The following is a 15,483-nucleotide window of genomic DNA, read 5'->3' on the forward strand; positions in this document are numbered from 1 at the left end:
GAAATGCCAATATCTTTTGTTTGTGTTTATTTCTTTGAGATTTAAATCCTGTGTGAAAATAGTTTAAAATGATTTTAGAAATTAATTAAAAATGCTTTTTTTCATAACTGCAGTTTTCTGTCTTTATATTAAAATGGCTTAATTTAACACACTTTTTTTATTTTATTTTTTCATAAAGGCTTTGGTTTTAAAAAAAACAAACTTATTAGGCCAAGAGTTGTACAAGCTGCACGTCAGGTTTCAAGTGCTAAAGAACAGTGCAGAGATTATATTTGACATTTACATGTGAGTTAACATCCAGCACAAGTTGCTAGTACAAAAGCTATATTCACACATACATCAGGTATTGTTTGCATTCATATCATACCTTCCTGACTTGATGTTGCATGGAAGACACAGAGCACATACAAGCAGGAGGTGTTGGGGACTTATGGCATGTTTGGTATGGCACCACAGAGGTATGCAGGCGTAGACAAAAACTCTTTGACAATTGAAAACTCGCATTGGATGATTATTGCTCCAAGCAGAAATCTAGTGACAAAGCTGCAGCCTGTCAGTTTAGTAATATCTTATTAGGTATATAAAAATGAAGGTTTGTTATAGCATTTCTAGATGCTGATATTTGTTCATTTTCCATACAAGGTCTGAGTTTTATAATGATGTAGTTGTATAAACTATAGAAGAATTTAAGTTTAATTACTTTAGTCAAATAAGCTACTGTTTTGGTCGTACTTCTAATATTTTCTGATATGTTGTTGACAAGCTGCTGGACATCAGATACTGCTTGAAAGACAAAAATGGACAATTGAAAAAAGTGATACAGAATTAAGTACATGTATAAAAGAAATGGCACATATAATAAATATATATACCATACATGAAAAAAGTATAGATAGAATGAATCACAACATGGCATATTAGATAGTTTTTCCTCTTGTGGTGCATGTGATAACGTCATCTTGGTGCCATAAACATGTTAGGGTTAGGGTTAGGGCCTAGATCTTGGCAAAAACATCACAGTACGTAGAGCAGAGTATATATTGTTAGGATCAAGCAACAATGTTTGCCAAAACATTTCCTCAGGAATAAAGAGGAAAAGTAAAGAGGAAATGGTATTACAGCAGCTAGAATTAGATTTACTCTTAAACAAACTGAGATTTTATCAGACATGTATATAAGGATGCAAATGAGCTTCCTACATGACAATATGACCAACTGTTATCTTTTACCAAAGTCTGCTGACATCTCATGGTAGTGTTTCTTGTAGATGAATATATGTGTAATGTTGAGAGGAGTCTTGGAAGCCTGAACATAATTAATTATTGTCTGCTTCTGTGGTACTATTTTATTGATCATGCAGTACATTAAGCCTGATTGTATCTGGGTCGTTTTTCTATCTGGTGCATAGTAAATGCAGTGGGACTGCAAACTGGGTGGGGACTTTGTTCTACTTTGGTAGCACTTTCTTAAGATGATGCCGTGCTGCTACTAAACCTATCAGCTGATGATGTAGGTGATGCAGTGACAACAGTGAGGTGAGCAGTCAACAGATATTCACAAACACAAAGTGCTATTGTTCTTTGCGACAAAGCTCTGGAGTCAATAGAGACCCCTGTCAAGTTGTTTACAAGGCAATGTGAAATTGAATCCAATCACGCTGCGTCTAAATGATATAGTCTATCTCGGAGTATAGACTGTCTGTCTGATCCTCTTCACTCGAGTCCTCTCCTTCAAGGCACATGGACCCTCGTCTGTCACAAAGCAGAGCCCCAAAGTGTGGGGGGTAAAAAGTCGGTGAGTAACATGCGTGTAAAACTTTAATATTTAGTTTTTATTGTGCTTTTAAATTTACTGCACTCACCCCAGGTGCTTGCATTGGAGATCTCCTGCACAGGGACAATGTTTCCTGGGTCCCTTGTCCTGAATGTCCCATGACAACAGCTCCAACAGGTGGTTGGAGGCACCAAAACAGCGCTCACGCTCAATGGGCTTGGCGGAGCAAACAGGGAAGAGCAGGGCTAGACACACAAAGAAAACACACAGACACATTTTGCAAGAAAATGTAAAGAAACACTGAGCAGCACACTCTGAACTGTGTGTTGTACTCTACCTTTGTGGAGAAGACAGCAGAGGTCTGGGCTGCAGTCAGTCTGATACTGACAAGTGCTGCCGGCCTCTCCTTTGGCTGCATTCAGACTGCACTGTCCCCATACACACAGCTGCTCCCCACAGCACTCCGTATCCTTAGTGCAGGACTGAAAGAATAGGAAAAAAAAATGCTTTTAATATTTCTAACATTTAATTTTAAACATGTCCGCACACAGCCAAACCTTTCAGGAGATATCTTACATCTAATGCAACAACAAAAATAAAGTAACATATGGGTGTCTTGAAGGTCACAAAAATGAGATCACAGCATGCACCTTCAGTTTAAAAAGGCTTTAATTGACATTAATTATTCTCTAAGCATTAAGTTTGCTGGGTTTTTTTTTGTTGGTTAAATATAAATGAGATCAGCAGGTCAACAGGTCTCTAATAGCAGTGAGTTCATTCCCACCCACTGTTTGCCGTTTGGTTTACGGTGCTTATTACCATGCAGAGTTTTCCAGTGCAGCGCCTTTGACGAGTCACAGATCCTGTCCTCTTTGTATTTATTATACATGTACACTGTACCCTAGTGTGGCAGACTGCCAGTATATTAATCCCTTTGCTTTTTACTCTATTATACAGAGACCAGTTCATCCAATGAAGAAAGAATTAGTAATCAGCAATAATGGAGTCTTAAAAAACCCAATGGGTGACTCTCTAGAGCAGGGGTCTTCAATGTATTTTTAAGCCAAGGACCCTTAAACTGAATCAGAGATGAAGCAGGGACTCTCTACGACAGATATCGTATAAAATGAAGTTGCATATTAATCTGGGCCTACAACAACATGTAGGGTGGCCGAAAGCTTTTATAGAGAATGCTAAGGTATAAAAATACCCTAATAATTGTTGGCATGATTTAATAAATTATGTTTTAATGTTACACATACATGTGGCACAGTAAATCTGTAAGATTAACTGTATCTGTGGATGGATTTATGAACGTAACTACCTTACCAATAGGCCAGTAAGCAGCGAGGATTTATATTTGCTTGAAGTATGTTGAGATCATGTTAAGACATTTAAATTTTTGAAAAAACTTTCAAAAATTAACAATAATTTGGAGGCCCCCTTCATTGACTCTGAGGACCCCCTGTTGAAAATCCCTGCTCTAGAGAGAAGACTCAGATTACTAACATTATTTTTGTTTTGGACATTCCCTGAGAGAGAGAGAGAGAGAGAGAGAAATAAAGCAACGGGATAGATGAGCTTCTATTTAACCTTGACACGTGCTGTTCTTTCATGCGAAGCTTAGTGGACACACTGCAATGCAGACAAAGCGAAACCCCAGCTGGCCGGAAGTGTGTGTGTGTGTGTGACAGCGCATTAAAGTAAACTGACCCAAATAGCGCAAGCGGTCACTTATATCAACATACCATATCGATTGCTTTGCAAGGCAGACACTTTGAGTCGTGCTTGTCATAAAGGCAATACCTGCCCTTCCCACAGTCCTCATCAGCAATGCACCCCTAAAGAGAGAGAAAGGATTACATCTGACTACGTGGTTTGGTGAAATAAGTTTTGTCAGATAAGGATGGCATTGTTTATGTTCTAAAGAACATATGTGCGTTCCTGATGGCCTACTTACATATAGAAACAATGTGTTTTTTTGTGAAATATGCCAAGCAAATGTTAATAGATCAGTCTTAGAAACTCTGGATTAAATACACATTTGCGTCAAAGTATATTCTCCAAAGTGCAATTCCTGAATTAAATTCCAGTCACAAGCAGCTGAAGCACAAAGCACACGTCATCACGTATTTATCAACAGTTTTGAACAGTCATCATTTTGAATTGACAGGTCAGCTGCATATCAGCATTTCTTTGAACTTTGAAATTCTTACATAGTGCGAATATTGATTAGAGCTGAATAAAGACATGAAAGCACATCCTAAACACACTTCATTCATTTGCAGACATTATGCCAAGTCAGTGGCTGTGATGCTGCTGCCGGACATGCAATCTTTTTCATGCTGTTTCATGTTGAGAAATTTAAACTGAGCAGTCAAAGGTCATATGAAAATATTAAAAGGCAAACTTTCTTTCTGAGCTGCATCACATACTGTAAGTAAACAAGATTAACTTACATAATCAATATTGTTCTCCAGGTCACTGGACTGGACGGCTGTGGAAATGTTGTTTGTCTCCTGTGTAAAAGTGGGACATCTGTTAAATTGAATTCACAAACACAAAAACAACACTTTCTCCTTTGTGTTTAACGTTTATAGGCTTACCTGTTCTGCTGAGGTGTGGACAGATTCGTTATCAGTCACTTTATCAGAAGCACTTTCATTGGGATGACGACTTGCAGGAAGGTTATTAGGGTGAGGGCTGAGATTTACACTCTCGTTGTTCCTCTAGAAGAATTGGAGAGATTACCAGAGACAGATTTTAGGTTTAAAAAAAAAAAGACGCATTATAAGTCACTCCCATATTCTAGCTCCTTCCACTGCTGCCTCTGCCTTTACGCTTTGTATACTGTATTTCTTACCGAGACTAGTGCTTTAATTTTAGTCCTTATAAAATATCCTCATAACATCAGCCAATAACAACGGCTGTGCTGTGAAGTGAGTGAAATAATGCTATGTAGCCTAATGAATAAAGCTGACTGAGAGGTGCGACTCTGCATACTTTGTGAAACGCATCGGGCTTTTGCTCCGGATCCTCTGGCAGTTGCTCCACTTTCACAAACATGCGGTCCAGCTCCGTTTGTCCCTGGGAGGAATTATCCTCCAGGATGGGACTGATGCCTAGATCCACTATCTCAGGGAGGATCCCATTGCAGACTGCCGTGAGAGCCAAAACTAGCAGGGCAACTGGCATCATGCTGCTGGCTGCTGCTGCTGCTACACTCGACAAGGGTGTGGCAGTGATGCTGAGACACAAACAGCGACACTATCACAGCTGATATAGCCTACTGTAGATCTCCGTCACTGAGGGGCAGTGTTGGGCAAGTCAGGCCACTTCCAAAATGTAGGTTAGGCTACTTTATACATTACTTTATATATATTATATCAACTCTCTGCATTGCATTCTTTACACTAGGCTACTTCTGCATTAGCTTTGAGTTACTTTCACCAAAATAACCGCGGAAATGAGGGAGGGAACGTTCCCCTGAAGGTTAGTTTTTGGTTTGGCTCGAATTTAACCTTTAGAGAACCCTAAACTAACGTTCCCTAACGTTCTGTGTTAGTGGGATAGAGGCTTGGCAGGTGTAGACTCAAGAGACAGACGCTAAAAACGGAGCGTTTCAGACCGAGAGGGAATACATGTTTAGGCCATAAAGTCTAATTGTTCAGGCAGACAGTAGGCTATGAAAAAAAAGTATGTGTTTTTGAACATTAAATCAAACAAATATTTTCTAGTAGAAACCCAAGATAGCCTACAAATGAACCTGGAAATGAACATTTGGAACCTTAAAAAATGATCTAAAAACTTGGACCAATTAAATCACAACAATGAGCTTGGTCACTTTAGGTAGGCCTAGCCTACAAACCAATAGGCCTACGGTTAATTGGGTGAACTTTGAACCAGACTTCCTGAGCCTGTAGTCTATAGGCTATGGGTTATAGAAGGACCACAAGATGGCGGCATTTGCATTAAATATTGGGCCACGGACTCAAGTTTGTACGCACACGTTTTCAGTGTATAGTGTTTTTTTAACCCATAGACTGTAGTTTTGTCCATGTGCAGTGTAGACTACAGTTTCTGCTGACAAGTCGTGAAATGTATCTAGATGTGCCGACTGACTGTGGCCAGGGGACCCGTGGCGCCCAGGTGGTCAGTGGGCCTAGTCATACGTGCTTCTCTGCAAAATGAGAAACTATAGGCTAGGTTACCTGAACAGTCTGTGTAGTGGCCGAGCGTAGGTCTATCAGAATTAAGATTCCCTATACTTGCTGTATTTTTGAGCTAGGCTACGTATAATCTTAAAATTTCCGTTTAAGCTTATGACGTTTTTATCTAATTTGATTCAACGTCATTTTATCAGTCCACTCCTCCCATAAATCTGCTGTGTAGTGATTTATTCCTGTGGAGGCGAACTCGCTGGCTTTAAGCAGACGGCGGGTGGTCGGTAGACTGAACTTTTGTTTAGCATGAAAAAGTCTGGAACCTCTGGATCTAACAGCAGCAACAGAAGCTACCTAGCTACTGCTCAGGGATGTGTCGACTTTGCAGCCCCGCCCTCAAACACTGGAATCAGCTTCAGAGAAACTGCTGCCTGTCAAACTGACTGAGGACCGACAAACTTCCCCCCCCCCCCCAACAGTCCAGGACCGCGTTTCACCGAAGAAGACACGGGAAGGAAGACGAGTTTGGACTGGGTTGAAATATGAAGTAAGTTCTTTTGTTTTACACCTTGTAGTTAGTATTGTGTCTGAACCTGATCAAGTGCATTGTGAGAGGCTCTGACAGAAATGCTGTTTTTGTTTTTTTTTGAAAATACATCGTTAACCTGTAGCCTATTCCGCAGGTTTGACATTAAACATTCAATTCCTGAAGAGAAATTCTTGAAGCGGACACAAATATAACAGCCACAACCATAGAGGAGGAAAGCCTTAACACTGTAGCATGGAGACTGTGCCATTCTGTGGTCCTCAAGGGTTTTCTGTTGATTCAGTGAAAAAGCTGACTAAATTTACCAAAATATTTTTTTAAACCATTTATTTATTTTTAAGTTGTTTGCAATCTAGCCATAATAATACCTTTAACATAATGACTTATTTTGAAAAAGTGTCCCCATATAAAAGAAATACAATGCTTTTGTACACTTGTTAATGTAAATTAGTGAGCAACTGGTAAAGCTCACCTGCTCACCCTGACCTCCAAAAATATGAACTAAGCTCAACGCACTTAGCTGAGACTCTACACCTGACTGTCCCTGGTCTCCCTGTTCCTCACTTCTTTCTGTCTCCTTTGCCTTTGACATAGTGATGTTAGCATTACCATAAGCACCAATTCTTATAAAGATGTTACCAAATAGTCTTGATATGAGGACTTATTGTACTTACTTGGCATTTTGGTCTACTGATAAAACATCTTCTGTCTGTTTTTCTTTTCTCTGTCAATATATCTGGGCAACAACAACACAAATCTTTAATGTCAAATGTCTATGAGTTAGGTTTATAGGTTCAACACGCCGTCATATTATAATTCTAAAATGATCTTGCGTCCTCCATGTAAATATTAGGTTTTGTCTGGGACAGAGGATATATATTTAACTCCAGCAAACCCACTGATCAGCCACTCAACATCATATTGAGCAAAACACAACTGTAGATCTTAAATATTAACCCTAATATCAGTTCACATACATAACGTTAGGCTTGAATCGCCGTGTTAACAAGCTATTTAACAAGCTAGCTAATGTTACATTATATTTACGCCTATGGTTACGTATAAAAGTTATAGCAAGGGGGATTCTAGGACCAGACTTTTAGGGGGGTTCAGCCCCTAATGAGAATGTGACACGGATACATTGCCTTGCAAAAGTATTTAAAGAAACCCCCTGCTAGTCATTTCATTAGCTGATCATCTGAACAACAACGTCAGCTAACGTTTTTTGACACTACGATGGAACTAACCCTAACACTTTATAAGTCAACAGATTTTTGTTAACAAAATGTTTTTCTGAACATCAATGACATTCAAAACGGTGATAACTGAAACAGATATACAACACGCCATGTGTTTGTTTACACATATGTATTGCAAACAGATATAAGTACTACACAGATAACAACATCTGCCTCTGCACCACCAAAGTGAACATAAAATAACTAAAAAATATATAAATGCATATGACACCGTTATTAAAACCCACTTAATTGACATAGACAGAGACGGCATCTTGGAAGTTTGCGATCAATACTATATGGTGATGTAACCAAGTGGTGTCCCGTTTAAATGTTGTTTTTTTCACCCCTACCCCTTACCTCTTGGTTTCAAGGGCTAGGGGTAAGGGGTGGGGGTATGATGGAGAAATGGGATTCAGCCTAAACTTCACAACCGCACTCCTGTACTCCTTCTGAAAGATTAGATAGAGACTCAGCCAAAGGCAGGAGTCTGGCACAACCACCTCCGATTGGCCAACACTAAGTTTCTGTAAACCCTTTCCTTGGCTGCGTTAGAGGTGCATAGCATCGACGTCAGCGACACAGGATACTAAACCTGTTTCAAGCCCTTTGAACCTGCTTGAGCCACCCTAAAAATGGTCTAATATCGCCAATGAGTTATGGCACAGGGAATGTATAAACAGGCTCTTATCAAAGCAGCCCAGGTTCAATGTATGAACTTACACTGGCCATTTCACTAGTATCAATTGGTTGATAGTGAGATAATCAGTGCCTCCAGGATTTCACGGCCTTTTTTTGAGATTGTTGTGGCCCAAAATGCCTGATGTTGCGGGAGGTTTTGTAAAAAAAAATTGCAATAAAAGTTGCGATGTCTCTTGTATGTTTTGTCTTTTGTATGACAGAAAAAGTTGCAAAAAAAGTAGCGATTTTTGTTGTTGAGGAAAATAAAACTACTCTAGGTTGAGTTTTCCTAGTAACCTTACCAAAAAGGCTCAGGATGCAGCAAATCTTAGTATAATATGAAAATGGCTGATGGGTTTAAGACATTTTGAATGAATCAAATTTGAACATATATGTCAGTGGCTAGTTGATCTTTACATTGTTAATTTCCTAACCTGGCGTGGGACACACATTTATACATTTTGAAAAGTACTTATTGGACTTTTCATTGCATAACGAGCGTAGCTGTCCTCAATTTAGGTCATTGTGTTGTCTCATCTTTGTTTTTTCCTGCATCCACCATGTGTGTTTGTGTGTGTCTGCACATGCGTCAGTCTTGGGGGGAACTCAGCAGCCCCACCCACTGCAGAACCGTCAGGATTGACACATCAGCCGCTTTCAGCGATTTCAGAGTGAAAAAAATGTTACGGCGGACTTTGACGTTAAAATATATACAAGTTGGCAGGTTTGAAATGTTTTGCACGGCCTTTCGTTGTACGTTTTGTTGGTAAATGTGAGCTGTTCAAGTCACACACGTCTTGTCTTCATATCAGAAACAAGGAAATTAATTTGGCAACGTATGTGTGACGTCAACCCGTTCTCACTCCTTCTTTGTCATTGGCTCTCAGAGTCACATGCTGATACAAAGTCTGGCACATGGGACTGCACTGGGATTGGATAAAGTCACGGGAAACTTTGGTTATTGGTCAAATTTGGGGAAAAGTAGCAGTGATTGGCCATAATTGCGGGTCGCACCAAAGTCAAGGTGATTGGTTGAATTGGCGCGATTGCACCATTGCGAAATCCTGGAAGGACTGGATGAAGCTGATATGTCGTGCTGCCATTTGGCTGTAAGCAATTGTGAGTTTGGAGTTTCATTAACATGTGCTAAATCTTGTGTTTTATTGGTCACAGTGATTAAATGCTGTCTGAGAGGAGTCAAACATCTTGGTTTGTCGCTGGCTCGCTTCCTGATAACAGAAATGTTATCTCCACTTGTGCAACCTGCATTTTTGTAATGCTGATGTCTATGCTATAAATCACTTTTGAGCAACTTTGTGCTGTTATTCAAACATGCCTCAAGGCCAAACCCATTCAAAACACTCTATACATTAAAACAAAGCAAAAAGATTAAGAAAACGGGACATCCAGGTTTTAATAATCACTCACCCCTGCTTGGATTATTTTTTAGTAATCCCACCATTAAATAAAAGCTGTCCTGTCAGAAGAAGTTATTGAACTTGGCCCAGTATTTTAATTCTTTTCCGCCGGTTTGCTCAAGACTGACTTCACCTGTTAAACAGCTTCCAGACCGTAAATAGCCTCAGCCTGTATTTGGGGTTGTAATGACACAAACTGCTTAGTGATAAAAGGTGTGGTGTTGACAGGCTGCACTGTCCGTTTACTGAATGAAGCTCAGTGAGTGACAGATACTGCCACTGTTAATGTTGTGTAGTGTGTTTACTGTGTAGCTGAAGATTTGAATCACCAAATTCCTGATATAGCAGGAAACAACTGAAATTTTGACTCAGTGAGGAAAAAAGTGTATCTCTCTTCCACATTCCAACACTGCATGAGCACCCAGTCTATGACTCGTGTCTTGCATGATGATGAATGTTTGTTAAGCAACTTTTATAAGAAGGGTCAGAAGAGTCATACTGTACAAGCAGTGGTAGTTCTTCCCACTGCTGTGTAAGCAATCATTTCCTGTGTACTTTACAACTGTGGGATCCAAACTTTATTTCAGAGTGACTCTACCAGTCAACGTGCTAACACATAAACAGTGTTCATATATATAGTATCTGACCCAGATACTGATGGTCCATGTGATTTATGCTCCTTGTGATTAACAACCTCTTTGTGATTCAACAGTAACTACAATATTCTCCTATTGCTGGAATTTCCCTTTTTAGTAAACCTTTTTTTTTTTTGAGTCATTCATGTTCTATGATATAAATGTATGAAAAGACACTGTAAGTAGTGTAGTCTTTTGTCGAATACTTTATCAAGCAGTCTTGTGTTTTTTACCAAATAGCTGCAAGGCTTATGTTCAAAACATGCTCAATGATTACAGGTTTAGCTCTGAATCATGTTCTCCTCCTTTCAACAAATAGCTGCCTTAGAACCGAGTGAACATACAAACATCTCGAGATCACAAGGCTGTGTTAGCGCTGTATGAACAAATGTTACCAATGTAATGGACTTCACTGTAACACAGTGAGAAACCGGTGTAGCAAACTACTTCTGTTGACATTACATACAAACTTCCACATTTTTCAAACTGTCCTTTGACTGTTGGCAAAATGTCTAAAAAAAGCTCTTAGCATGATACGCTTCAACACTGCTGCAGGAGCTCACAACTGCAAATTCTTGTTCCTGCCTTTCATTTTTAGTTTGTAATTACCAGCTTTACTGGAGTTTAACTTAACAACAGTGTGTGGAGATAAAAACAAGCATTACAGCATTACAGAAAGCTGCACTGGTCCCTCCAATCACACAGCCAAATGAGGCCTAAATTATGATGATGCTTATGGAAAATTAAAAAAATGATGTTAACTACCTTGTCTTTTACATATCTTGACTTTGGATTTAGTAAGATTGATGAAAGATTGCTAGTTTGTTTGCTACTGTGTGACTTTGGGGAATTCGAACTGACTCATTAAAACAACAAAGTTGCACAACAACATAAACTTACTAACTGATCAAGGCAGCACTAGACAGGCAACTCCCAGTGGGGGAAAAATGACAGTTTTTCGTAAAGGAGTCTGGTGGCTTTAAAGAGAGCATAAATAACATCGGAAAGGGCTGTCTGATGTCTAGGTAAAGGCATGAAAATATTTTTATTATAGCGTGCACTTACACATTTAAAGCATAGACTTAAACTGACCTCAAATAACCCGTAAATCATTAGATAAACCAATGACCAACTAGATTAACGTCCATGTAAAATAGCTTGGAGGTGAACCAAATGAACCTTCAATTGGCAAGCATAGACAAAACACATAGTTTTATGGTTATCTTTCTGAATCCCAATGACACTGTAATTTGTTGAAAAAACAAAAATAAAAGCACAAATGTGAATCCTGTCCAATCTCTTTCAATCCTAATCTCACATTAAGGAATGTGTGAATTTCTAATGTTGAAATGTATGAATTCCATACAGAAAAAGTGCGTTCTTGTACATTTTCAATCATTGTCATCAAAAATGTAGCCATAGTGTCTATCAGAAAATACCTAAACAGTACAATTTTATATTGATAGCAAAACTAAGCTTTTTGACAAAACTAAGTATCTTCTTTGTGAACAATGACACAAGTACTTGACATTCCGATGGCACTGACATGATAATTGACATAAAGAGGAATGGACTAGAGATTATGAGCAAGTTACAGGCTTTTGCAGGCCATCCATTGTGTGGTGCTGTTTGTAATAATTGTTTTGAGACATAAACTTACTGGTTTGCAAATGTTAAGAATGATTAGAGAAATGTACCAAAGAGACTGAGAAAAACAATTGAAAAATGAAAATGATTCAATCAGTAAATACATCAGAGTAATAAAGCAATTTGAAGACATAATGTTGTGGATGAAAACAATGTGACCGTGGTTCACGCAGCCAATGAAGTAACTGTGAGTGGAAGCTTGTGCTCATTATTGCCAGGGAGGTGTTGTAAACTTTCTCCTTCCTCTTTGCAATATGTTTCCTTTATTGTCCCACAGCATAAAAATGAACACGTGTGTCCAGGCATCAGCCACACAAAAGAGATAGGAACTTTCACAGATAGGTGGGGCATGTGGGCCTTTTTGCCCGCTGTTCTGAAAAATTTAACAAAAAAAAAGAAACCACATTTGGGCCCCCCTTTAAACAACCTAACTAAAAACCCTCACAATATGACGCAAAAAAAAATCCCCTTTTGACAGGGTACGTGAAGTTTTTGAAATTTTGGATCACCCAACCCGAACCCAAAAAGGTCCTAATTGTAAACGCCCGGGTCGAATTTAAAAAACCACGGACTTGTTCTGGTTTGAACCCGCCCCTGTTTACGACATGAAGGACGTAATCCAGCTAAGAGGGCCCTTTTCAGAGGGGGATTGGTGTGTAGGAAAAAGCAAAAAAGAGATCACGGCGGTCACTGTTTCCGATTAAAAGACTCCACTAAGTGTTTAAGTTCATCCTTTTACTATCCATTACCTCTCCTAAATATTAGCTTTTTCAATCTCTTAGCCTCTATTGGGGGTACCATTTTAAAAAACACAAGTAGCAGAGTTTTTCTGTTTTTTTTCATACCGGCAAGTATCGTGAGGGAGAGGCGTGTCCCCGTGCCCCGGCGGGGCCCCCACGGACCCTGTCTTTGAAAACGAGGGGGTGGGAAAAAAAGAAAAATTCACAAGAAAGATTGACATGGGAACTTTTCCCTAATCATCTCTCAATACAAAAAAACCCAGCTATTAAAAAGAAAAAAACCGCCTATCTTATTTTAAAGGGGAGGGGGATTGGGACATTTAAAAACCAAAGGAAGGGAATTTTTCAGGGCTGTTTTTGGATCCGAAATAAGGGGCCCTTTAAAATTTAAAAAATGGGCCTCCTCTTTGGAATTTTTCTAGGGTGTGTATATTTGCCCTTGTATTTTAAGGAGAAAAATTTATTTTTTGTAAAAGCCCGCATTATTCATTCAAAAGAAAATTGGTGTCCTAAAAGGTTTTATTTTCCCAATTTTTTTTTAATATAAAGGGATTAAAAATTTCCAAAAGTTTTTTTTTTTATTCCCTTTTTAAAACAACTTTACTGGGTTGAAACTATCAGAGAACCCTTTTGCCCCTAAAAGAGACCTAAGGAATTTTTTGTGTTAAAACACGCCAATACACAACCCTTTTATCTGGTCAGGACAGGAGCCAAAATGAAAAAAGTTTTTAAAAAAAACCCAAACTAGTCAGGCAAACTAAAAAGGGGCCCAGGGGGCCGAAATTCAGCCAATGATTGAAAGGCCTTTGGGGTTTTTGATTCAATTAAATATAGAAAAATCCCCGCAGTCTTTTTCAAATGATTTAAACCTTATTTTACTGGCTGTTTAAAAAGAAAAATTTAAAAGCTGTGATACACTCGAGCACCAGACGCCGTCTTTAGGGGGTTTTGAAATCTTTGTCATGCTTTAAAAAAAACAGAGCAACTCTCTTCCGAGCTTTGACATGTACAGGAAACCAGACACACTCCACAGGAAGAGTTTGGATGGTAGGCGTCTGAGGGATTCTCACGCACTCGTCGTAGCACTCAGAGCTCTTTAAAATGTAAAATGAGGCATTGTATCTTTTTTCTTAGGCTACATCCACACTACTACATTTTCATTTTTTTTTTGTGTATCACCATGATTCAGTTTCACTACCAAAACACTCCTGGAGTTTTAGTCGATAATGTCCAATGTAACACTCTGTGTTGCTACCAGGCACTGCTACAGTTTAACACCGGGAAACCCTGAACACTTTACTGTTATTGATTTGAACTTTGAACATTTCTAGGTAATCTAGTTCAAAGAGTGTCTTGTTTATAGAGTCCATGGCCCTGTTGATCTTTTCATGTCATGTGCTGTTTTTTTCTGCAACATGATGCTTGTCTATTCTGAGCCTGACTTTTGTTGGCTTACAGAATCTGCTATTCCTGCCAGTTATTCCAGTAATACCGCCATCTAAACATACACCGTGCTCCCCTGTGATATGGATGAATGAAAGACGCCCACTGATCTTTGACCCACAGTGCCAGTCCGTTTGCAGCTTATCTCTGCCTTGTGGTTTATATTTACTACATTTTTTGACGCTTAGGAGGATCCATGTTCACTAGTGAGTCTGTTTTCTTTGGCCATATCTCTTTATTTTCAAACATTGGACGCACTCTGTAAATTATAACAGATTCAGTAGACTCATAATTTGTAAGAGATGAGAATGTGTAGTTAGGGTCAAAATAATTGTTCAAGTGAATTGTTTGTGTCAGTAGCTGGGCAGGCATTAGTCTGTGCTCAGTGTGTCCAGATAAATGATTCTCTAAGGGAGCCATGTGGCGAACACACCGTGTGGGATAGACGGGCCTGCAGACAGCAGCCCTGAAACTTCACAAGCCTGTTCCTCTTGACAAAGGTGTTTTTCTCTTAAGTTGACTGACATTTACTGTATTCTGCCAGTGATTCCACCTTGCTCGTGACAGATCTTCTTTGGTTTTGGCACTGGTGCCCGATCACGCAGCCAGATTTCAGAGAGCTGAGATAATACTGTGGAGCTCTGGGGCCTGTTGAAGGGCAGTCCACATGAGTGTACTGTTTTCTGAGGCACACTGCCCGCTTATCGAGCCTATAGAGGGTTCCTTCCTGGTTTTCTTCAGTCCAGTCTGTAATTACTTTTGCTGGCAGGCTACACTACAGTATGTGCATTTCCCAGCACTTCCAATGTTTTCCTTGTGTTGTCAGCTTCCTTTTGTATTCTGATAGCTTGAAGCTATGTGCTCTGCAAAAACAACTGAAGACATTGTGTCACTAGTTGAACACTTGGTTCAGTGTCTTTACACTTTTGTCATTGTCAGAGTCATACTATGTTATGAATAGGACTGGGTATTGTAAGGAGCTGTGGAAAACACATGGTTACTTTTGGGGTGGTCATATACTGTACATAGTAAATTATAATTTGTGGATAAGATTACTTACTAACAAGTATAATCTGAGTAGCCAACGCCTAAAATACATATTTTATTCCTCTGTGCCATAGACCTCCATTTTGTTAAAAAAACAAAAACACTGACACTGAAGTTTGTTTGAGTCAATCTCTACACCTGGTGTAAATAT

At 39.2% G+C, this 15,483-nt stretch overlaps 2 protein-coding genes across 14 annotated transcripts in view; one reads left to right on the forward strand and one right to left on the reverse strand.

Annotated features, from left to right (window-relative positions):
* Nucleotides 1–16: 16 nt before the first annotated feature.
* dkk3a (dickkopf WNT signaling pathway inhibitor 3a) lies at nucleotides 17–5,042 on the reverse strand. The gene is made up of 7 exons (XM_032513181.1): nucleotides 4,777–5,042; nucleotides 4,380–4,502; nucleotides 4,233–4,292; nucleotides 3,522–3,614; nucleotides 2,111–2,255; nucleotides 1,862–2,018; nucleotides 17–1,751 (listed from the first exon to the last, which is right to left on the reverse strand). The coding sequence occupies exons 1-7, from the start codon at nucleotides 4,969–4,971 to the stop codon at nucleotides 1,664–1,666; spliced, it is 861 nt and encodes a 286-aa protein (XP_032369072.1). The 5' UTR covers nucleotides 4,972–5,042; the 3' UTR covers nucleotides 17–1,663.
* Nucleotides 5,043–6,145: 1,103 nt separating this feature from the next.
* The window catches only part of mical2a (microtubule associated monooxygenase, calponin and LIM domain containing 2a), a 40,795-nt gene continuing 31,457 nt past the window's right edge, over nucleotides 6,146–15,483 (forward strand). For 6 of the 13 annotated variants that reach the window (XR_004331762.1, XM_032514303.1, XM_032514310.1 and 3 more), the window contains exon 1: nucleotides 6,147–6,483. The gene's annotated coding sequence lies outside the window, so the exon portion shown is untranslated. Of the gene's footprint in view, nucleotides 6,484–15,483 lie in introns of all 13 variants that reach the window. The other 7 variants (XR_004331753.1, XM_032514263.1, XM_032514285.1 and 4 more) reach the window with 3 other exon arrangements.

The sequence above is a fragment of the Etheostoma spectabile genome, chromosome 1 (assembly GCF_008692095.1).
Source record: "Etheostoma spectabile isolate EspeVRDwgs_2016 chromosome 1, UIUC_Espe_1.0, whole genome shotgun sequence".
NCBI classification, from domain to species: Eukaryota; Metazoa; Chordata; class Actinopteri; order Perciformes; family Percidae; genus Etheostoma; species Etheostoma spectabile.